Raw genomic sequence first — 25,359 nt, 5'->3', positions numbered from 1 at the left:
TTTATGTAATCACCTATGTATATGGTACTTGATTTTATTTCTTTATCAAACATATCCATCAAAATGATCTCTAAAACAGCTTGCAAAAGAAAACAACCCAGCAGCCCCTTAGACTTTGGGCTGATGGCAGAGGCCAGAGTATGCTTTCATTTGTTTCTCCAGTTCCAGAGCAACTGGCCATTGGAGTGGAGTTCTTTCAGGTAGGGGTGGGAAGGGGAAGGAAGCTTTCTGCAGCTATTCAATTCTCTAGGGTGGGTATTCTGAAGGGTATTCTATGCTCCTAGGTGGTATGGGAACCAAATGATCAGAGTATGGAACTTGATCTGTAAACAATTTTTTTTAATTGTTAAGGTATCATATTACTATCACCATTATTGAGACATTGTTCCTTAACCATCCATACATAACGCAAAACCAAGTTATTGACACCTTTTGAAGGTGACTGATTGACTATTGACTGATGCCTAATAGGAACACATTGAGCAATGTATTGGGGGGGGGGTCCATAAAAAGGCTAAGAACCTCTGCTCTACTGAACAGTGGGAAAGTTAAGTTGATCTTTGCCATTGCAATAGTGATCTTACTAGAAAACAAGGGGTGCAAACTCCCAGTAGGCCTTGGTCCTCTGGCCAGTGGCAGAGTATGTTTCTATCCACTTTTTCAGTACCCAGGCTTTTCACTTTAGTATCACTTTACATGAAACTATAACTATGTTTTCTTTGTAGATGATGTCTAAAGAAGCTGAGATTTATCTTTTAAGGCAATCAATGCCTCAACTAAAATACACTAACCAAATCACCAATAAATGCAAGATATTTCATACTGTCAGATACAGACCTTTCAGTCGACAATGCTGGGAGGACCCTTTTTTTGGACGTTTATCAGAGGTTCCTCAATAAGATAAATAATGGAGCAAAAGACTATCCAAATGATGGGCTACCAACCACTCTAAATCTTTTCTGCAATGTACAGAGGCAGGGGAATATTGGATGCATTAGAGGGCACAGCTCAGCTTGCACAGAGAGATGGTGAGCAGGTCCACAGACCTGGCCAGTGCCTTGTGTGAACTGAGCATGCAGCTGCCTCCAAAACCTTTGCCATGAATTTGATGTGGAATGTTTTACCTGAAGGAGAACATTTTTCACACCACTGTTCTACCACCTGTCTTTCAAGAGTATCTTTTAGAAACTAATGCCTAATGATCAAGAACGGATTGTGCAATTTTTCAACCCATGGATGAATGTTCAATGGCTTTGACACTTTTCTCTGTCCTTTTCCTGCAACCAGTCCCATGTTACACTTTATGAACATCTTCCGTGCATTCCTTGACTTCTTGGTAATGGCAAAGAAGCTTCCTAATCATTTATTTGACTTGGGGTATCTGTGAGTGGCAACAACAGGAGGTTCCCTGCCCCAGCTGCTAGTATCCTCATACACCACCAAAATATTTTTGAAGACTAGAAAGACATAAGGAGGTTCTTCTCAAGTGTTCGTAGCACATGGGACGATCTAGCAAAACGTAGGTATGAAGTCTCAAGCGTGTCTAAGATACAGTATTCCTCTTCTTAAATTCTTACTTCATTTTTTGCATGAAGAAGTTAAAATTCAGAATGATCAGTTTGTACTTTTAGTGAAAAATGAGTAGTTGTCAGTATTTCCCTCGTGAAACAGTCTACTACTGGGCAAAAGGGCACCTTTTAAAGTGGTAGCCTCTTGTATTTAGTGGGAGAGAGCAACTCCTTCCCCCAGTGGGGCATTTTTTTCCAATGCTTGCTACTAGTGTCACTTCTGCATCTTTTTAAAGATTTTGAGCCATTTGGGAACAGGGAAACATTTGCTGATTTATTTAGCTATATAAACTGCTTTGTGAACTACTTTTTGTTGAAAAACAGTATATAAATATTCTGAACAACATTCCACTGGCTGCATTCCACTGGCTAAAACTGTTGATTGCTCATCCAATATCTTGGGCAATGCACTTCTCCTACAACAGACTGTAGTGATTGAAAACCATCTGTTTCTTGTGTTAACGAAAATAGATTTTGTAATAATTGCATTCAAACTGAAATTGCTAGAGATCTTTTCCTAATCAGGCTTGTCAACTGCCTGCATTAGACTAGATTTCTGTCCTTGCATCATATCATGCATTAAAAGTAAAATCCTCTCCAAAGTGCAGTTTCTCCCTCTTTCCTCGGCAACTAGCAAACTCCTCTTCATTCTTCAAGCAAAAGATCAAGGGAATGAAAATATAATGTGGTTGATGTTATTTACATGGAGAGAAAAGGTCACTTTCTAAAACTCTTTCAAAGCAAATTATGCACGAGAGAGAGAGAGAGAGAGAGAGAGAGAGAGAGAGGCAATTCATAATTAACTCAGCACTAGATGGCAGCCCTTTGGGGCCCAGGAGCTAATCCCCATGAACAGATGGTTTCCGGGTTAAGTTTTAATTAAGGAAATGCAGACACACACCATTAAATTTATGTGGAATCCAATAATCTAGCATTTAGGAATTCATTCATACTGAACAGTTTGTTATTATGCAATGCCATCCTTTTATTTCAGCCTTTTCTACTGCCTCACAAAGGCAAAACTAGTTTGGGATCAGAGAAATCACTTGATATGCAGAACAAGTCCAATACACATCCTTGCCTTTCTCATAGTTCTGAATGTGGAGTTTTTCATGCTGTCTTCCAAACTTCTTGTTTGTTGTTGGGGTACATTCTCTTGCACAGTGGGGGGTCTCATTTGAACCCCAATTAGTCCCCAAACTTGTCTGAGTTCTCCTTTGAGGAAGAATTTTGATGCCAATGTCCCAGAGTATGGGAAGTATCTCTCTGGCAGAAAAGCATTTCATTCCCAAGGGGAATATGGCTTGGCTCAAGCTTGTCTTGAGACTTACAGAGGACAACCATCACACGTTGTAATCAGGCGACTTTCCCTGTGGTTGCCTCAGCCAGATCTGTAACGTTGCAAAAGCACCTACAGTCACATGAAAAAAGATCTGCCAGAGGTTACGCAGTTCATAGAGATACATGTTGCAGAGGCAGATTAAGCCAAATGTTAAGAAGGATTTGATGTTTCGCCAGCCTGTGCAATATACAAAGAGATAACACTGCAAAGAAAAGAAAATCATTAGAGTTATGAGGCACTCCTGGGACCTAATCCAATTTCTATGTCAGGAACAAAGATAAACCAAAGGGATACAAACCCGCATTCCAGATGTAAACAACCACCCACAAAGGCCAAAAACTGCAGATGGTTCCATCGTCTTGCCTAACACTTAAGCAGTTTTGTGAAATGGCTTGGGGCACTATTTTGAAAACAAATCTGTCATTCATGTTAGCCTATAAAACAATGTAGATTTCTTTTACTGCTCTTTACTTGTCACACACTATAATCTGGACATGACAGACAGCAGGGTGAGGTTTTTGGGCAAGTTTTACCAAATAACTTGAAAGTTATTTCTAGCCTTACAATTACTCCAAACCTCTAAACTTAGGAACAATAGGTGCTACAGTAGTATGTAGATGATTCTGAAAACCTAGAATGCCCACTTTCAGTTCAGATTATTCGTCTGAGTGATAGCAACAAGAAAGCTATTTTACATAATGCATCCACCTTTTAGATGCTTTTAGATTAATGCTCTAAATTGTGAAGATATAAAAAACAAAAGTGTAGTAGTTGAAATCACAGCATGGTTTCTCACAGAGAACATCAAACACTAAACCAGCTAATATGTTAGTGGGGTATTGTTCTAGATAGCAAATTTTGTTTTAGATACAGTGAAAAAAAAAGTTGGTCATTTGGAGATAGCCAGTCATATGTACACTTATGATCACTAAGACTGGCCAATGGCACATCTAATATTATTTTTAAAAAAATTCTCCACCTTCCTCCCTTCAGGAACTCAAGGCAGGTGACATCATGATAAAACAAGTCAGTAAGCATTATAACTGCCATTGACTTCTGTACTGTAGTTTCAGATAACGTAGCTGCATAGCTACAGAACTCAGCTATGGGAATTCAGAAAACCCTACACTGGATACAGAACATAGTTTATGCATAATTAGTGCCTCCCCAATTGTTCTTGCACAACCACAGTGTACATAACCTGCGCAGGCAGGTTTTACAAAAAAAATGGAAGTGACATTTTTAATGCCTTATTAGGAGGCCCGGGGAAGCCTGGAAGACGTTCACAGTCTCTGCTGTGCTCAGAGGACGCTGCAGGGGAGGGGGGGGAGAGCAGATACAGGGGTCACAGTATACTCATTGCCAGCATTCATAAAACAATAGTAGGTGGTCTTCTTGGAGCCTTCGCTAAAAATAAGTACCACACACACCTCACTGAGTTATTTGGAGGAAAGGCAAGGCACAAATGTAACAAATAAAACCACCTAGGTTCTTGCAGATGATAAGAAACTTTGGCAAAAAAAAAAAAGCAAGCAACCATCTACATTATGTCCCTTAACTGCCAAAATAAAACACCAATTTTATCTAAATCACAGTTTCTTCATACACTCATAGTTGAGTCTATGTACTAAGATCTGGTTGGTTAAGGCTGCAGGTGAATTGTCTGATTCATGCATCCCTCCATCCTATCTTTTGTTTTACTCTGTATTTTGAATATCCCAATAAAGTTTTCTTGTCTTGTCTTGATATGTTCCTGTGGTAAATGAATTTGCAAAGTGGTTCCCATTAGACCAAACCACTTTCAATTTTCCAAAAACCATGACTTACATAATGATAATCTGTTCTGATAATATTGGCAGCCAAACTCTCAGTCCTTGGGAGGAGTGCCTTCAGTTACAACCCATCACCCATCTACTTCTTGCCTTCAACAGGTATTTCAAGCAAGACAACAACCGTAAGAGATTTATACATTACTATTCAACCGTTGTCATCGGAACTCAGAAAAGAACTGTATTAACCAATTATATAAATGCATGTGTCACTGCCTTTGTTCACAGGTTGGACAAAACACAACTTACAGCACAATGCTATGTAAGTCTACTCAGAAATTAAGTCTCGTATTTAATAAGGCTTACTCTCAGGACAGTGTGGATAGGATTGAACCCTTAGTCATAGTTGAAGATTCTTTAAACAGTTAAGAGGCCTATCTTACCTGATATAAACAAGCAGCTGTGCCAAGGAAAAAGGCAATAATATAACTGAAGTCTTCTCCATCACTCTGCAAAACAAATAAATAAATCTAAATAAAAACATTACTGGTCATGCCCAAACTCTTAGGAATGTCAGAAGTAGCCCTCTGGATCCCACCATATAATTCAGAAATACATGCAGTTGTATTAAACTAAGCAACAGAAGCTATAAGCAAGCCTCACTTGGTTATCAAATTGGAAAGGTCGGGTAGGTAGAATGTAGCCAAATATCACAGAAAAAATATTCTGACTGACTGACTTACTGTATTGTCCAGCATGATCTCCAGAGACTACAACTGCCAGACAGAGGTTTGGATCAAGTTTTAACAAAGATCAGTTTCAAAAGAATTAGAAGCTCTTGCTCAGAAACACATCATGTCTTTGCTATGTTGAGCCTTACAGTCAGCCTCATGATCGTTTCAAAACCTTGATGTTACGAGCCTTGCCTATTCTCTCTGCAGTCCTGAGAGGGAGACCACAGAAGCACCTTCCCCAAGTACAAGTTCTTTTCTGGATTGGAATCACAGGTGTAAACTGGATGCCGTTCAGCTGCTACACTGCATTGCTTTCAATGAAGCATGCATTTGGATAGGCATCCACTTTCTAGAACATGGATCAGGGAACCTGTAATAGTGCCCAAAGTTATATAACTAGTCCCAACATCTGCCAAGCTCTTAGTACTGCTATCATCATATACAAAAGACAGGGAAACGCTAGTAGTAACAATAAAAGTTAAACAACTGATGAGATGTCTACTGTAAATTTATTTAGCAAAAATCCAGTGACCGTGTAGACACTTGGTTCAGCCTACTGATACTGATACACTGCTTTGCTTTTACTTACACTGGTCCCCAGAATGCAAACAGACCTCTCCTTGCAGCAATCACATATAAAGAGTGGTGAGAACCCAATTTTAAAGGCAAAAGGAGAATACAACTAAGGGGTGCTAAACCCTCTAACTATCTGTAGCTTGCCTCCCTGCATTTGCGTCCCCCCAGCTGGTTCAGTATTAGCACCTTGCAAGAAGAAAATCAAAGCTGGAAGACAGTTTGTGGTGTAGTTTGCCTGTGATGAGAGGAAGCTTTAGCACTCATCCACCACTTTTGCTCTTAAAACTGGGGCATAGATACACTGAGAATCTCCACTTTATATGCAATTGCTACAGAGCTTTTTTTTTTTTAATCTGTCACCATCACATCTAATTTGGTCCTTGCACAGAGTGCCTTTATTCATTGGAAACCATGCAAAACACAACAAATCCATCAGGGGGGGCTATGCTCCTTAAATTAAAAAGAAAAGATAAAGAACAGCCTTGAGTCGGTATTTATTCCATTCATCAGCTGTACAGATGGCACTGGAATTCTTCTGAAAGAAAGCTAAGTATTTTATTTCAATTTTCTTTTAACAGCTATAGGGTGATACATCGGTGTGGACCAGAGCCGTGGGCCTAGGAAACTCTTAAGTTCCAGTCCACTCTACAAACTATGTAGGGCTCTTTCACATGTTACGAGCACATTACACAAGACACTCTGCACACAGGTGGCATGTTATTGCTAACAGAAACTTTTCCTATCTTTTCCTTTATGTACAAGGGAAACTGAAGGGTATGAAGGAGGATTTCAAAAGGGAAAGCACTATGTGGGAAATGAAGATTTGACTTGCAGAAAATTCTTCTACAGCAACTGGGGAAGTGTACATTCTAACTGTAATTCAGTGATAATTACAGAATAAACATCAATATAAAGTCTTCCTGTGACACACCCAGTGGAATGTTGCAAAGTGACACCATGAATTTTATGAAGGTAACACCTCCTTTCACAAAACCACTGCAAGCACAAATGAGGAGTTGCTGAAACATTCACATATACATTTAGTACCCTTCAACTTCAAAATGACTTATAAACTCATTTTGAATTTCACTAAAAATAATTTTAGACAAGTCCCCAAATGAAAAGAAACAGTAATAAAGTGATGGGAACTTTTAGTTACTAATTTGCAGTGCAACCCTGTAAATTCTGCCCTATGGCCTCAAGGCAGGAGAGACCTATTTTGAACTAGAGATGTCCTTGGCTCATAATTCTTATCAACTCATAATGTTCACTGCAAGCACAAGGTCAGCACTTGTGATCACAAAATTCATTTCAGGCTCAAATTATAATTAGAAGTAAAGATGACTTCCTTCCTAATTTGTCCCACTGACCAGTTGTAACTGCTGTGACAGGGCTAACAGTGAAAGATGTTCCCCCCCCCATCTTATCTCTTGAGAGAGGTTTCCAGGAATGTTGGAAAATGTATTTTTCTCAGTGCTCCCAACTATGTGGTAGCAGTGCCAGGCATCAGGGAAGTGGGGAGAGAAGACATATACCATCAGATTCCAGTCCTCCATCAGAGTTCAGTTTAACTTTGATTGTCTTTGAGAGTCCAACTACTGCTGCATTGGAGTGTGGGAATAGCTGAGCTCACTGTAAGTCAATTTTAGAAGAACTGGAAGGAGGAAAGGTAATACATTGCTACTACAAAGTATTTTTTTCACAACCTGCCATGTGCTATCTAATAGCTATAATGGAGCTGTTATACCACTCTCCATCCCCTGCCACAATCATTTGGGAATCAGAACATGGGATATGGGGAACGTGAGGCTCGCAGGGAATGGCTTCCCAAAAATAGCTCAGCTTCCACAGTATAACAGAGTAAATGCTTTGTTTCTAACAAGAAGAAAGTGTGCCTAGGCTCAAAACTGCCTAGAAAAAGAACACATTTAGGGAAACAGTCTTTACCCTAATCCTAGATGTGTGGGAACTGACAGTTGTTATTCAGTGATGAGAAAAAGAACCTCTGCACACGTTCAAATACACTCCATTCTTTATAAAATGTCACGATCTAGAAATGCAGCCTGGTACTGAAACCAGTTTCCAAAGCCTGTCCTGATGAGTTCAAATTAAGCCATGCAGAGAAAAAGGGGAAAAACTCTGGAGTTAGAAAGGATATAATTTAGAATTAGATTAGGAGCCACAATTTTCAACTCTGTTTCACTCACTGTGGCTTTTATAAACTTAGAAGATGAGATGGGAATTGATACTGGGATTCCCACAACAGAGATGAAAACAAGAACCTTGAAATTGACCCTGAAAAACGGTGTCAACTTATACACAGGTCAATGCAGTAAAGCCTTCTTGGCTTTTGAGAAAAGCTGCTTGGCAAAGTGGGGAGCTACAGAACTAACCTGTTCTGATCTACAGGAGCTACAGGATAGCCTAAGCAGGAAAAAAGGAGCCTTTTTACCTTGTCCTGAAGCAGCACAAACACAGAGCTAAGTCTCCAAACAGGAAGCAGGGTAAAGGTGCTTATGGGACTTGTTGGCTTTATGATGACTGCTGCTATGGAAGTACTGTACAGATGTCCTGTGTTATCTGTGGGAATTCAGTTCCTGGAACCCCCATTGATGCTGAAATCCATAGACAATGAAATCCACAGATCTAGGCACCTGTAACCCTCTGGAGATGATGGGAGCCATGCTGACGCCTTAGAAGGTCACTTCGGTTTTCAGGGAAAAGTAGAAGTGAAGCTTTAGGCCCTAATTAGGCCTTCCGAGGCCCAGGGAAGCCTCCACAGGCCTCATGCAAGCCTTAAACATAACTTCCAGTTTCCTCCCAAAAATAGGAAATGACCTTCTAAGGCCTCCTGAAGGCCTCCAAAGAACTCAGAATACCCTCCGGGGGTGACCGGAGCATAGCTTCAGTTGCCTCTGGAGGGTCCACGTTGGGCTGACCCTGCAGGTTCAGGACCCAAGGATAGTGAAACTGTGAGAAATCTGTGGTCTCAAATCCACAGATACAGAGGGCAGATCTGTTCTTCTCACAAAGCCTAGAACTCCCATAAGCCTTCACCTTGCTTTCTGTTTGGAGAACATCTCTGTGTTTGTGCTGCTTCAGAACAATTACTGGTAAGTTGTTTTTCAGGCTTGGGTAAAATCAGGCAAAATCATCTACAAATTCAAAGACACCCCTAAGTTTTAACCTCAACTTAACCCTGAGTCATAGCTAATTCCAAGATGTTTGGCTTAAAACTTGCCCTGGACTTATCCATGAGATACTTATATATACGGTAGATCAGCTCGGAGAGAAACTTATTAAAATCTCCCTTCTCTGCACAGCCCATTCTGGATTTCTCTGCTGCCCAGTTTTCCTGTAAAGAAGGTGGGAGAGAAAAATCAAGTTTGAAACAGGGCAGAAAGAGACAGATATTTCATGCAGATTATTAGACCTGGTAAGAAAAAAAGGGGGTCAGACGGGGCCTGAGTTAGCCTGCAGACCACAAATTTCCCTACACTGTGGAGCATTAACAGAATGAAGTTGTGATTTTCCTCTCTGTAAGCTACTGAAAGAATGCCTTAAAAACCATTCTACAAAATTCTTCCAGATTGATTTCCTTCTTCTATAAATTCATTAACATTGTTACAGTACCTGCAGAAGACTCTCTACAGCATGAAAACCACGGATTAGATTCAGAGCCCCACATAAAAGACTGAGTACAAAGGAAACAATGCCCGAGAGCGTCACAGGTTGCAGTCGCAGGTGAGGGGCTAGAAGGCAAAGAGAAGAAAACACTATAAATATTAAAGACAGTTTTCTTAATGTTTAGGGGAACAACATTAATTCTATTTTTCAGTGCCCCCCTCCTGTTCACAATCACATAACTTAGTGAGAAACCATCTAAGCTTAACAGACTGCACAATCCAGCAAGCATTGCTGTGGTGCAACTCTCTATTTTTGTTTCAATAAAAATGAACAGCAGCAATTGCTGTATTCCTTAGAACATAAATATGAATAAAAACCAAAGCACAGTAAGGCACAGGTTTTCATAACACCCTGAAAAAAAATTATATTTTGCTTAAGCTAAAACTGGCTGTTTACTGAGCCTGGTTTAAATGATTTGGAGTTAACATATCCAAACTGGTCAGTACTGTAAGGGCGCAATCCTAACCCCTTATGTCAGTACTTTCCAGCACTGGCATAGCAGTGCCAATGGGACATGCAGTGCATCCTGCAGTTGGGTATGACTCACAGAGGCCTCCTCAAAGTAAGAGAATGTTTGTTCCCTTAACTCAGAGCTGCATTATTGTTATTATCATTATCATTATTAACAGTATTTATATACCGCTTTTCAACAAAAAGTTCACAAAGCGGTTTACAGAGAAAAAAATCAAACAACTAAAGGCTCCCTGTCCCAAAGGGCTCACAATCTAAAAAGATGCAAAAGAACATCAGCAGGCAGCCACTAGAAAAGACACTGCTGGGGTGGGGATTGCCCTTATGGGAAGGGCACTGACATAAGGGGTTAGGATTGTACCCTAAGTCACTAAACTAACAAGAAAACAAAGAGGTAGCTGGCAAATTAGTCCACAATTAGCTACTGGGTAGTTAATCGACACTCTTGAAATACGGCTATCAATGTTTGTTTTCTTTCCACAAAAGCACAACTAACAGATCTAAAGAGTGATTTATAGCCAATACTAAATGTTTACTCAGAAACAAATACTCAGAATCCCTCTCAGTTCAGTAAAGCTCACCCTTAAATAAGTACACGGAGGATTACAGCCCCATCCTATTATACAGGCCTACATACATTTTGCTGTTGTAAAAGTTAGACCTTTTCTTTGGTGTATTTGGAGTGCTGAAATCAAAAATGGCATTAGTTTTGCCCGAATGAATCTAGTTTGGAGGGTATGGCATAGCCACCTTATTCAAGTAGCTTCCTCATGAGGAATATATCCTAAATAATATCCTAAATTTGTTCGAACATCCTTGACAACTTAACAAAAAAAAATTGTGTGTGTGTTAATAGTTTCAACTACACCAAATACTACCAAAAGGAAAAAAATCATTCCAAAATAATACAACCATAATTAGTATTTTAATTGAACAAAAACTATTAATCTCCTAAATCACCAGCAAAAGATGTCAGTTTCTTCTGCGCACATTCTGGGCTTATCCATTTCCACTATTTCAAGCACCTTAATCAACAACTCCTTTGTTGATCCTCTGCATGTTTAATTACAATGAAGTCCAACTGATCCAAACATGTTTATTCTCAAGTAAGTAAGCTCAGAACTGCAACTTCAGTGAATTTGATAAAGAGGGCATTGTGAAGACAAACTAGAGGTAGGCTACCAGACATACGAAAATTTCAAAATGACAGCTGAGTACTGGCCTGTTGCTCTATCCATGCAGGCGTCTAATGTATTGTTTCCTTGCTGACCACACTGATGATAAAAAGGGGGGGCTAACAAACTTTTTTGCAGGCATTCATCTGTGCTTCTGAAGAGCCAACAGTATACACAAATGGCTGCCAATTCATAGTGGATATGTGTACAAGCTATTACGGTGCTAGCCCACAACAAGTGACAGAAACCAAATATGAAAAAAACAAGCCAAAATCCACAGTAGTCTAGGCAACACAGAGAGAGCAACAATAAGGTTACTGAACCATATTTAAATCATTCTGTCTAAATCAGTGAAGTGTTAAGGTGCCAACAATGAAGTTAATGAGCTGGAACATTAATAGAGAGGGGTGTCACTCTGCATGGTTCGCACTGAACAGCTGCAGCAGAAAAAGGCTCTCTAAGGCAGTTCGTGAAGTCAGAAAAACCTCAGAAGTGACAAAGGGAATTTCCTCAGGAGAAGGGAACTGAACTGTCAGAACATCATTGTTTCCAAATTCTGTAAGGGACATGTTTAGTGTTTTACTGCAACTAATTTGTGCCTAGCTTAAAATGTAATTCCAAATTAGCTGATAGGAGAGAAAATGTTTTGTAGACAAATCATTACATTCCGTTTCAGAAAATAGTTCCATGCTATACCGAAAATGTCAGAGTCAACAAAATGGACCAGGCTTTAAAAGGATGCCAATTTCCACGAGAATTTGGAAAGGTTCACTGTTGAATGGGACAAGAGGACATTGTTGTTTCCTGCAGGCAAGCCCAGCATTCTAGCCACTGCACCACATTTTCTATAGTGATCAAGTTTGCATTGAGTTTTTGCTAATGTGCAAGTACCGAACTTTGTTGACTGCACCAACAGTAACATATTATGCTATTTCTTATTCAGACAGTGTTAGCAAGATTTAGGAATTACAAGAAGCAAATGGTTCAATGTCTGGGACCATCTAAGGATAACTATACTTAGAACAAGAAACTTACCTGTAGATATTTTCCCAGTACCATTATATTCTGGAAGGGATACATGTGGAAATCCATTAGGTGAACCCAATTCAGACAAAGAAATTTGATACGGTGGTCTCAGCCTGATTTCTGTCTGCATATCGGCAAGGTTTATCTTTGTCGACAGGGACCGTGGGTTATTATATCTCTGCTTGGTCTTCTGAATGAAATTATCTGCATAAAGTTAACACAAAACCCCCAAAGACATTTGGTTAATAAAATCATTTGAGATCCCATGGCTTTATGGGCAATATATGTCACAGATACGCACACCTAAATTCATTATTTGAAAGTCTAACATCTATCTTGAAACATTTTAATACTGTTGCTGCTTTATAACTAATATATCATAGGCTAATTAATTTTGCAGCACCCAAAAAATTAAGCGCTTGAAATCTAATTATGAATAATGTCTTATGCATTGGCAAGCCACAAAGTATGGCTAATTAATGCATTGCATTCAGTTCAGTTTTTCATGCAATTAAAAAAATATTCTTACAAAAAAAGTTTGGAACTCAAGCCTATTATTTTCTGTAACATAAGCTCCCTCAAGGAGCTCCCAGTCTCCAATGAGCCTCTGGCCCTCCGGAGATTTGTTGGAGCCCACACTGGCCCGACGCAACTGCTCTCCGCATGAGGGCAACTGTTTGACCTCTCATGTGAGCTGTGGGATGAGGGCTACCTCCACTGCTTGTTGTTTCACGTCTGTGATGTAGTAGTGGCAACAAAGGAAAGGCTGGCCTTGCTTTGTGCAAGGCCTTTTAAAGGCCATGAGCTATTGCAAGACCTTCATTCATTCATATAAGTTCATCTTTAATATATTCACTTATGTAAACTTATTCAAATTTTAAATGTAAATTAATTCTTCTTTTCCACGGCCCCCAACACACTTTGGACACCCCTGATCTACTCTATCCATCCCCTGCATAATTTTGTATGTCTCAATCATGTCCTCCCTCAGGCGTCTCTTTTCTAGACTGAAAAGCCACAAACACTGTAGCCTTTCCTCATAAGGGAGGTGCCCCAGCCCAGTAATCATTTTGGTTGCTGTCTTCTGCACCTTTTCCATTTCCACTATATCCTTTTTGAGATGTGGCAACCAGAACTGGAGACAATACTCCAGGTGTGACCTTACTACTGATTTGTACAACGGCATTATAATATTAGCCGTCTTATTCTCAACACCTTTTCTAATGATCCCAAGCATGGAATTAGCCTTCTTCACTGCTGCCGCACATTGGGTCGACACTTTCATTGAGCTGTCCACAAGGACCCCAAGATCTCTCTCCTGATCTGTCACAGACAGCTCAGCATCTGTTAGCCTATATGTAAAGTTTCAACTCTTTGCCCCAATGTATGTGACTTTACACTTACTTACATTGAAACGCACCTGCCATTTTGCTGCCCAGTTTCCCAGTTTGGAAAGATCTTTCTGGAGCTCCTCACAATCTCTTCTGGTCTTCAACACTTAGAAACATTTGGTGTCATCCGCAAACTTGGCCACCTCGCTGCTTAGCCCTGTCTCCAGGTCATTTATGAACAGGGATCCTTAAGGCACTTCACTTTTCACCTCTCTCCATTGTGAAAATTGCCCATTGACACCCACTCTCTGTTTCCTGGTCCTCAACCAGTTCCTAATCCAGAAGAGGACCTGCCCTCTCATTCCCTGGCTGTGGAGTTTCCTCAGCAGCATTTGGGAAGGGACCATGTCAAATGCCTTCTGAAAGTCTTGCTATATAATACCCAAAGGTTCACCTGCATCCTCATGCCTGTTCAGCTTTTCAAAGAATTCTAAAAGGGACGACTTACCCTTACAGAAGCCATCTGATCCCATTCCTACAGGCATTCATAAGTAGCTCACCATAACTCAGGTAATGGGGGTGTCAACACAACACTAAGGCCCACCATATAATAGGACACCCTTTTTGTCTTACAATCTCTCACAAAGGAGAGGCTAACTCTATTGCTATGAAAGGTTCGCTTTGCAGTTACACAAAACAGGATCTTCTCAGTTGTAGCACCACATGTCATAAATACTCTTCCTAGGCACAAGTCCTAAAACCCATCTCTCCAATGTATTAAGAAGTACATGAAAGCCTTCTTATCTTGTCAGTCCCTTGTCATAGAGGAATTTCTATGTTACAGTATATTTTATGGGTCTCAAGATGGTTATGTTTGAAATCTTTACTACAGATTTTACTGTTTTAAGCTAATTACAGAAAACATAAGGAATGCAACACAACACACTAATCTTTGTGAATCACCCTTGAACTAGAAAGACTTGCTATACATTTAATAAATAAAACTAGAGCAGTTATTGGAGAAAGTAATCATTCCCTTACCAAACTCGATGAAACAGTAGGGCCTAACAGCTGTATTTGTCTTCATCATGTTGTATGTAGTGATAAACTCCTTTTGAAGTTCATCCAGGAAGGAGAAGGCTAGGACACCAGGATAATTTTCAGTGCATAGCATCATGTAACTCACTCCCAGGGAACTAATAAAACTATATTTAAAAAAAGAAGAAGTAGCAGCAGCTTAACATTTCAAAATTAAATTCATACATCCTCAGCTTCATCGCTCTATATGCCATAACAAGAAAAACTGCTATGGGTATAATGTTATGTCAGTACTCATGAAAAACTATCATTGTTTCAGGTGGAAAAGAAAATTTACTGGTAGGCAATATTTTTTGATCAATTAACATTATATCAATAAATGTTAACCCAGGTTGCACATGTGTGTGTTTCTCTCTGTGCGCACATAAACGTGCTGTGTAACAGACACTGTAAATCACCCGAGAAAGAATGCCACTACACCAGCGCTTCCCAAACTGACTTCCATCGCAGTGTCTTCTGTGCTGCAAACACAGTATGTGGCACCCGGAAGTAAGTGGCAATGACAAATGGAGCAATGATGTCTCCACAAGTTACTTCTGCGTTATAGACCAGAAAGTAACCCTGAAAACAGTGGTAAGAGACTCAGGATAGGTGCGCCTTTCCAGCAGAGGAAGCAGTGTCAGCCCGCTGAGCCTCTGCTCCACAGTATTTGGGATCACGCAATGATCTTGATGCCAGGTGGCAGGTAGTATGCCATGCAGCAGGTAGTACTCTCATTGCGATGCCCCAGGGCATTGTGGTGCACACCTGGGAACCAGTGCTTTACCCTTCTAGAAGTAGAAGGTACAACATGTGGCTACCTTCTTCTTTGGAAAGTTTTATTTATTAGTTATGAAAAACCTGACACCTGCTTCATTCCAAAAAGCAAAAGAATAACTCATCAGAATTATCTTTAGGAGCCAGAGAATGAAATTTTCCTAGGATGAATGCTTCTTCATCAATATGTAGAGATATCATTAAGGGAAGTCATCACAAGCTAGAAAATGTCCTTCTTAATTGAAATTTGGCATATGTTTACCTCTTCATTTATTAAACATTCCATTAAAACACTACATTTATCCACTGTTTCCTCAAGCAACTCAAAATAATAACTCTGGAACCATTTGTGGTACATACTGTAAATCCAATAATTTATAAAATGGTGCACATGCTACCATCATTTTTTAAAAGATATTAGAGCATAAAAGATTTAGTAAGATCAAAGGAAGTCTGTTTATAAGGTCAAAGTCATACAGGCTTGTGGTAAAGCTGATTAGAGCAATGATCTAACTCCGCATTGTGAATATCAATTTTGTACATTTGCAACACAGAATTCTGTTTTGATCTGTTCCTTGTACAATGCTAATTTAACTTTATTTTTTAGGAATATTTAGCAAATTCTGTAGATCTTTTTTTTTCTTTTTCAAAAGAGCCATTCCAAAATAAGGTATCAACGAAGACAAAAGGGGGAGTTGGAATGAACTAAAAGTTTTCTTAAAAACACAAATTAGATACATTGTACATCTAGGCCTTGGCTTTGTTAATACTGTCACATATAATAATGCATAAGTCATATCATCTATCCAGATGGTGTGCACAATGCATGCCAATTCTATCACAGTCAGTTGGAGGAAAAAAACAACAACATTGCCCAGCACTGGCAGTTTGCCTGCCAAGGCATAAGTGTGCTAAAAAATGGCATGGGCACCAAATACCTATTATGGCAACAATTTCACGCTATAGAAAACAATTTGGAAATATATTAATTTCCCCACTTAACATTTTCATCACTCAAAATGTCAAGAGAAAAAAGTCATAGTGTAATTTTAACAGTGATGACAACTTGTCACAGAACGATCTGGTTGTCTCATGCTACAAAATATCTTGAAGCAAACAGAAAGTCAAGAAAAACTGTAGGCAAGAATGGCTCCACATTGCCAGCAGATGCAGGTGAGGTGCCACCAATGGGCTTCAGCAACATCACATCATGCCCGGGTCTTGTTTTCACAACATGTTCTACTTCAGGGGTGCCCAAACCCCGGCCCGGGGGCCACTTGTGGCCCTCGAGGCCTCTCAATGCGGCCCTCAGGGAGCCCCCAGTCTCCAATGAGCCTCTGGCCCTCCTGAGATTTGTTGGAGCCCACACTGGCCCGATGCTACTGCTCTCAGCATGACGGCCAACTGTTCGACCTTTCGCATGAGCTGTGGTATGAGGGCTCCCTCTATTGCTTGCTGTTTCACATCTGTGATGCAGCAGTGGCAGCAAAGGAAAGGCAAGCCTTGCTTTGTGCAAGGCCTTTTATAGGCCTTGAGCTATTGCAAGACCTTCATTCATTCATATAAGTTCATCTTTAATAAATTCATTTATGTAAACTTATGTAAATTTATTCAAATTTTAAATGTAAATTAATTCTTTTTTTCCCTCGGTCCCCGACACAGTGTCAGAGAGACGATGTGGCCCTCCTGCCAAAAACTTTGGACACCCCTGTTCTACTTCATATGAAATGATGAAACATCAAAGTACCCTATTATAAATTCAAGAAGAATGGCAATGCTGTCCTGTACTTCAATATTCTTCTCTTTGTAAAGCAATACCAAAAGGAGATTGAATTAACTGCCCTCATACTGAAATCATATTCAAGTTTAAAGCCAACCTCAATTCTTTTTTTTTCACAAAGATTATTTTGTGTTCTCACTACTATCATTCTAAGAGCAGTTACCAATTTCATATGAAACAACAATATTGTACAGAGTAGCAGAGAAAAATACACAACTCCCAGCGGAGGCTTACTTTATGTTATATTCTCCTGCTTGCAACGTGCATCTATCTGGAAGCTGAGCAAGTCTCTTTGCAAGGATTTTGAAGTACTTTCTGCACTCCTGCACACCGGCACTTTGCTCATAATCAGTAGAGGCAGAAAGAGGGAGTCCATCTCTCACTCGGACCACTGAGGCAGACAAGATCATGGACATTGCCGGCAGACTCAAGGAAAATCTAAAACAGAAACATACCTTATAAAATAATATATACTTTTTCTTAAATCTTCTGTATCTAGAGCTGTTGGAGTGAATCCCACAAACTTGTATAATTTTGCCTAGTTCCTTTCTTCTTCAGTCACCTGTAGGCCCACCAAATTTGCTCCTGAGGGTTAATCTCCTAGTTTTTCCAAGTGTCCAGACTGCTAGGTGGCAGCCTTAGCGGCACTATAAGCATACAAGCTTATATGGATGCTTATAGCAACCCTGTAGACCATTTTCACTGGGGTAAGCCTTTAACAGTGCAATCCTATCTTGTGCTGGAACAGGCAGGCCAGGAGGCCTGAGCAGTATCCAGTGCAAGACAGGGTGCCAAAATGGCTCAGCCGGAGGCAAGGGGAAACTCTTCACCTTACCCCTGGGTAAGCCACTGCAGCCCCAATGGGTCTCCTTGAACTTGCGTCACCTCCAGAGGTGGCATAAGTCCAAGGAGAGCGGAGCGGCTTGCAGTTGCTTTGTGCTGCTCAGGAATGGGGGTTCAGATCCAGCATAACTGCTGGGTTCCAGCCCTGCTGCCCACTCCCCACCCGCCCACCCTCCCCCGCCCCAGAACGCCTCCCTCACGCTTCCACCCTGCCCAACCCAGAGTCCTGCATCAGCCGACACGGCTCCCTACTCAAGTCGGCGCAGAGGCTGGATTCAGCCGACACAGGTCAGTGCAAGTCCCTGCGCCAGTCCAGTCTTGAGGAGGCGCATACATGTCTTACAGCACGTTTGCAACCCTCCTGGGCCAGTGCAAGGGTCTTGCACCAACCAAAGGGAACATTAGGATTGCATCCTAAATTACATTAATGAGCATATGGGAGGGAGTTACAGGCGCCACTGGATCAGCAAATAACCAAATCTGTGGCTATGGGGGTCTTCCTGTACAGCGTAAATCTGCAGCAGCTTGAACCCTTTTATCCTCCCAGGGTTCCTAACTGGGGCGTGCAATGGGTTGTACTGTTTGCTTCTCTGTTGTACTCTTTCAGCATGACATTGGCTAAGGACTTCTTCCAGTTCCAGCTGCTGCCAGGAGATCGGATAAAAACGAATTCTCTACATGGTATTTAGTGAGCAGTTTTAGAAATAATTCAGTGTACAATACAAGGAGGCAGAACACAAAACAAAGCAGAAGGAAATCATTCCTCTCTAAAACAAAGCAGTGACACTGCTAGAATATATTTACGCCCGGATATTGTTCCTAACCATTAGTTATATGCTACTTTGCAATATTTGAAAAACAAAAAGAGCTTATTAAAACATCCATAATGCAAAAGATATCAACAGTAATAATTCATTGTAGGCATTTTAAAATGCATGCCAGGCAGACCTCTGTAAAGTATTCCAAAATATAATTAAGAAATGCTCTAAACTCTTAAGATACTCATAAAACTAGAAAAGCATTGTGAAGTTTACTAAACAGAGCCCTTTGGGATGCCTTCACCATGGGATGGTATCCTGCAGCCTTGGGCACAAGCCTGTCAGATTCACTCGGTTCATGCCCTCCACCCGGTCCATTTCTTATTCATAGGGCCTCAAACTACTACCCTAGGAGTGCTCTTAAAACTCATACATGGAATGAGGCAATGATTAGCTCAATTCACAGTTTGCAAACTCACTTCTAACCAGTGTTAGCTCCTAAGCAGTTTGCAGTCATGTAAGAACTGTGTTTGTAAACTGCACTTTGACACATAAGTCTATATAGCAAGGTGAGCTCTAAAAATAATTGGGGGGGGGGGAGTCACATGCAAGAGGGGATAAGGATCGTCACGTAAGTTTTGATATCCAAGTTTGTTTGCTTTCTTCTTCCTTGCCCATCCCTTTTCCTTTTTGTAGTGGGATGGTAAGAACTTGCCTACAAGCATATAATCTTTGTGTCGTTTTTTAATCTATTCACAGAATCTAGAAAAACTTTATAGCTTTCTAAAAAGTTGGTCACTAATGTCTTCATTCTGACTTGCTTTCAGTCTCTTGTTCACTGACCCGCTGGTGCTGTTCAGCCACAATCCAGTTTCCGTCGCATTCCAAGCAAGAATGCCAATAACCAGCACACCAAGTAGGCATCAAAGATAAATAAACCTGCTTCATTTTCCTCTCCAATCATAACTGAAGCCACTGTAACAATATAGGGGTTGTTAGGGGTGTCAAACTCGTTTCATACAGTGGGCCGAATAACATTCATGTTGCCTGCTAAGGGCTGGAAATGATGTAATTAGGCAGGAAGTGATGTCATTAAGCAGGTCATGACCAGAAATAAGCACTTTTTTCTCACTTTGGAACTTATTAGTTGCAAATGACAGAAAATATGCAAATCTTGATCATATTTCAAAATGGGAGAGCCCAATTATCATGCTGGCAGCCATTTCAGCAGTGCTACCTCAGCACTGCTCAGCAGCTGAGAGCTTGAGGGCCAGATGAAAAGCTTCAGTGGGTCGCATCCAGCCCCCAGGCCTTATGTTTGACACCCCTAGGCTAGACAGTTATCCTTGTGAGCTATCTAGCAACATGCCCCTTCTCTTGAGCTGCTCTGGTTTTCTTGCCCTGCTTCCCTCCCTCAGGCTAAGAATACTACCAAGACCCTGAGTTTGCTTGAGAGCCCCCTTTCCGTCTTTTAAGTCTCACTTTAAAATAGGACAATCAGCAGTCTTGGCACGGTCACCCCATGACTCCTGCAATTCTTCACTTTCATCCCAAAAGAAATAGACTGGTAATCTTCATCCCTGGCAAGCCTTGCCACAGTCTACAAACTTCTCTCTCTCTTTCTTTGTTTTGTATGCAATCAAACTGATGACTCAGCCCAATCCTATGTAGTGCGCACCAGCTCATCACTGGTGCACACTGTCGCAAATGTGCACGTTTGCAGACCTTAGTGCCAGTGGAGCATCAGAGCTCTACCGCTCAGTGGTTGCACAGACTGCTGTACAGCAGAGAGGTAGGTGGGCATGGGGGGAAGCAGGGAGGAGGTGTGCCGGGGAGAGGGAGCAGGGTGGGAGGGAGGCAGGACCAGTGGAGCAAAGCACTGGGCCGCTCGCCTCACACGGAGGCTCTTAACTCTATGCCAACCCTTAGAATCCCTGTTGTTAGAATCCCTACTCAAGAGATGAGCCATCTTTAAATGGCTGATTTCAGTAATGACTCCAGTCTTTGAAATTGGTTTACAATTGGAAATCTCTTGAGTAGGGATTAGAACAAATCTCTTGAGTAGGGATTCTAAACTGGGAGTATGGTAACCAAATGATGGGGAAATGGGACTTGATTTCTGAACAATTTTTAAAAATTGTTGTTAGTCAGGGGTGTCCAAACTTTTTGGCAGGAGGGCCACATCATCTTTCTGACACTGAGAAAAAAAAAGAATTAATTTACATTTCAAATTTGAATAAATTTACATAAATGAATTTATTAGAAATGGAACCTATATGATTGAATGAAGGTCTTGCAATAGCTCAAGTCATTGCACAAAGCAAGGCCAGCCTTTCCTTCGCTGCCGCTGCTGCATCACAGACATGAAACAAGCAGTGGAGGGAGCCCTCGTCCCACAGCTCACACAAGAGGTCGAACAGTCGCCCTCATGCTCACAGCAGTTGTGCTGGGCCAGTGTGGGCTCCAGCAAGTCTCTGGAGGGCCAGAATCTCATTGGAGACTGAGGGTTCCCTGCGGGCCAGATTGGGAGCTTCTGAGGGCCGCAAGTGGCCCCCGGGCCGGGATTTGGGCACCCCTGGATTAGATTATTAATAGATGTGTTTGTTTCTGGTGAGTAAGATAGGATTACAGCCTTACACTTACCGAACATAATGCATTTATTTCTGAGTAAAATAAATAACAGTTTCAAACACCTCTAATTATTAACTATCATCATTATCAATATCAATTAAATGGTTTCTGCTCCCACCTATCCATATGTAAAGTAAAACCAAACTATTGATATCTTTTTGAATCATGCTGGTACCTAACAGAACTTGTGATGGTGATTATTTCAACATTCTGGCAAAGGGTGCATATGGGGACATATTGTTGTAGAAAAGTTGAAAATCCCTATTCTAGAATCACTAGATATTGTAATCATCATTCCAGAATACTATGAAAAGTATGTGCTGTAATGACAAGACTGCTGATATCTGAGGTCCTGGCTATGAGCCAGATAATTATAGATGTCCTTTTATTTCAGAACACAGTAGCTACATCAGTGCTGGGACAACAGCATCCATTTTCACCAAGTCTCTTCCCCCTCCTGTTTCATGAATGAAAGGAAAAATTCCCTTTTAAGATATTAAAGGTGGTGTATAAATTTAAGATATTAAATATAGATATTTAAGATATTAAAGATAAAGATATTTAAGATATTAAAAGGTGGTGTAAAGGGAAACTATAGCCTAAGACAGTGGTATTCAAACTGGGGCATTGCAACGCCCCAGACTGTGGGTCCTGGCCTCTGCCCCCTTAAGGGGTGGGGGCAGCCAGGAGACGGGGGAAGACAGCAGTGCGATCCACAGGATTGCGCCGCTCAGGGGGGCTGCAGAGATTTGGATGCACTTGACCAAGCCTCCTGCAAGCCTCCCAGGGGTGCGGGGAGCCCTGTGCAACCTTCGGCAGAGCTCCCCAGGTCAGGAAAAGTGAAAGTGGAGCGATCGTGCCCTGCTCCACAAAACCGGAAGCGGAGCACAATCACTCCACTTTCCCTTCTGACGGGGCTGCAGCAACTGGGGTACACCCTCCAGTTCCTGCAGCAGCCGTCCCTGTGTATGGGGAGCCCTGCGTGAGTGCCTGCAGGGTGTCCCAGGTCAGGGAGAGTGGGGCGATCGCGCTCCGCTTCTGCTTTTGCCTTCTCCCTGCCCCTGCTGCCTCACCCCCGCCCCTGCAAAGATGTACTCCGCAAGTTTGAAAACCACAGCCCTAAGACTTATATCCCACTACTTGTTTTGCTAGATTCCAAGGCCAAGCTCTGCCTAGAGAATCATGCCCACTTTCAGCTAATTAGCTCCCCTTCTTTCCCCAAAAATGACCCTGGTTCTGCCCTGCAGTACTGCTGGACCCCACCACCAGGGTAGCTCACCTGTTCCACCTGCAGAGGTCCTCCTTCCTCCCCTCTCCTGCCAGCAGCTCCTCCCGCCACTACAGCAGCACATTGGTCCTCCACAGGTCTTGGGCATGACAGCCAAAGTGGCTGCAGCTGTGCAGCACACCCTCTGCTGAATGACCAGGCCGTAACCCTTAAAGGTGCCACTGCTGACACCACATCCTACCTCCTTGCCAGATCTTCCGCAATTCCAATACACTACTATAGTGTAACATTTGCCAATAGCATACTTGAGTACTATAGCTGCAACCTCACACACAGTGGGTTATTTAATAACCATTTAAATCAGTGCAACACAATAATTTTCATTAGCTTCTCGAAGCTCAAACAGGACAGGTTGAGAAACAAGATTTCATTTCCTAAGCATTTTATTAAAAAACAAACAATTTCTATATGCTTTCATCCCCAAAGTTCCCATACATGATATACATGGGGGAGAAAGAACAGTGCACATTTCTTCCTCACAGCTACCACAATGTGCCTTACAGCATGTTTGCGACAGTGCGCGGTGGCACGAAGCTGCGGTGCCAAGCATAGGATTGGGCTCTAACTGGTCCTCCTCATCCTAGCAGTGTCTTTTCTAGTGGCTGTCTGCTGGTGTTCTTTTGTATCTTTTTAGATTGTGAGCCCATTTGGGACAGTGAGCCAGCAGTAGTTTGATTTTTTCTGTAAACCACTTTGTGAGAATTTTGTTGAAAAGTAGTATATAACTATTAATATAATAATAATAATAATAATAATAATAATAATAATAATAATAATGATGATGATGATGATGATGATGATGATGATGATGATGACGACGACGATGATGATGACGACGACTTACTCCTGGGTAAGTGTGGGTAGGATTGCAGCCTAGGATTGTTAAAAATGTTCCTGCTTGATGATGTCACTTTCGATCTTGATGTCACTTCCAGTGGGTCCTGACAGATTCATATTCTAAAGGTTCCCAGCACTACAAGTTTCAGAACCACTGAACCAAATTATAAGAAAATGGTGAGCAAGGTTTCCCTTCCTCCTGAGCTCTTCATCAGAACCTCTGGAGCACACAAAAACTTCCCCACCACTTGGTAATTGGGGGGGGGGGCTATCTGGTTAAAGGTATTACTCAACTGTTTCCCCCACTTCAATGAGCAACACTGCTACCTATGGCTTTTGTACATAAAGACATCAGTATAGAGAGAGCAAAAATAGACAGTACTCATTTCCCCCAAATCCTTAACATTCAGCAAAACCTGGGAGAGAGGACGAGGAGGAAGCAAAGCAGAAGACGCAACCCCTAAAGCAGCGATTTTCAACCTTTTTCATCTTGTGGCACACTGAGAAGGCATCAAAATTGCCAAGGCACACCATTAGGTTTCTGACAACGGGCAAGGCACACCATGCTGCCAGTGGGGGGCTCACATCCCCAGGGACCCTACTAATACTCGTAAATTGTCTTCCCCCAAAGTCCTGCGGCACACCTGTGGATCACTCATGGCACACTAGTGTGCCAAGGCACAGTGGTTGAAAATGGCTGCCCTACAGTGTCAGGGGTGGGGGTGGCAAACAAAGGGACACCCTGGGTGCGAAGAGGCCCAGGGGCGCCACTGCCCTCCATGCACCCAGTACGCAGGTAAGTGCAGAGCTGCCACCTGTGCTGCTGCACGGAGAGTAAGTGTGGCTCTTCCCTAGCATGTGGTGCCCAAGGACGGCGAGGACCTTCCCCTGTTGAACTGCAGCCTGTGGGGCGCAGAAGCCCCACGGGGACCCCAGAAGGCGCCACTCCCCTGTCTCTTGGGTCAGGGACTGCCACAGAGGAACGCTGCTGCTTCCCCCAGCGCAGAAACGTGGCAACCGGGTTCCACCAGGGCCCACTGCGACCCAGGAAGAAAGCCTCCTCCCTCCTCCCAGCAGACGTACCCAGACCCAGAGCAAGGGACCGCGCCTTTGCAGGCAGCCGGCTCAGTTGCTAGGCAACGAGGGGCTGGCTGGCGCGAGCGCGCTCGCGGGGGAGGAGGGGGTCGGAAATACCTTGTTCAAGCGACGCGGCAGCATCAGAAGCCTCGCCGACCAGCGGCTGGGAAGCCTCGCGCATTGCATTCTGGGGGACTATCGCGTCGTACACCTCGCGTTCGGTAGCTGTGGGGAGGGGGGAAGGCAGTGAGCGTCACGTGGCCTTGCGTGACGGTCGCCGTGGCTGTGGCGGGGGGTGGGGCGAAGTGGCGGTTGGAGCCCAGTTTGCTGTGAGGGTCTCGCAGCAGCAGCGAAGTCACGACCTAGTCAGGTGCTGTTGCCTTCTGGGGGTGCTGGTGCGCTGTCCACGTCCAGGAGTCGGTGGGGGTGAGCAGCAGCTGATGCCTCTCCTCGAACCAGCTCGCAGCGCTGACAACAGTGTAGTACAGGGGAGAGAAAGTTGAAGCTGCAGCCCTAGCCACGCTTACCTGGGAGTAAGCCCCTCTGACTGCAATGGGACTCACTTCTGAGGAGACATGCACAGGATTGGGGGGACAACGTGGGGGACACAGT

The 25,359-nt window shown here is 42.4% G+C and overlaps 1 protein-coding gene across 2 annotated transcripts; it reads right to left on the bottom strand.

Annotated features, from left to right (window-relative positions):
• Positions 1-24,978, bottom strand: SEC22A (SEC22 homolog A, vesicle trafficking protein). 2 transcript variants are annotated; one of them, XM_066611790.1, is made up of 7 exons: positions 24,865-24,970; positions 17,548-17,751; positions 14,721-14,884; positions 12,358-12,552; positions 9,623-9,741; positions 5,123-5,188; positions 1-3,112 (listed from the first exon to the last, which is right to left on the bottom strand). In XM_066611790.1, exons 2-7 carry the CDS (start codon positions 17,727-17,729, stop codon positions 2,912-2,914), a joined length of 927 nt encoding a protein of 308 aa, XP_066467887.1. In that variant the 5' UTR covers positions 17,730-17,751; positions 24,865-24,970; the 3' UTR covers positions 1-2,911. The 2 variants fall into 2 exon arrangements, with proteins under 2 accessions (XP_066467887.1, XP_066467889.1); XM_066611792.1 differs by lacking the exons at positions 1-3,112; positions 5,123-5,188 and adding an exon at positions 9,171-9,344 and having other exon boundaries at positions 24,865-24,978.
• Between the last annotated feature and the right edge of the window lie 381 nt (positions 24,979-25,359).

This window comes from Tiliqua scincoides, chromosome 1 (genome assembly GCF_035046505.1).
Source record: "Tiliqua scincoides isolate rTilSci1 chromosome 1, rTilSci1.hap2, whole genome shotgun sequence".
NCBI lineage: Eukaryota > Metazoa > Chordata > Lepidosauria > Squamata > Scincidae > Tiliqua > Tiliqua scincoides.
This window is presented reverse-complemented; position numbering and strand designations above follow the sequence as displayed.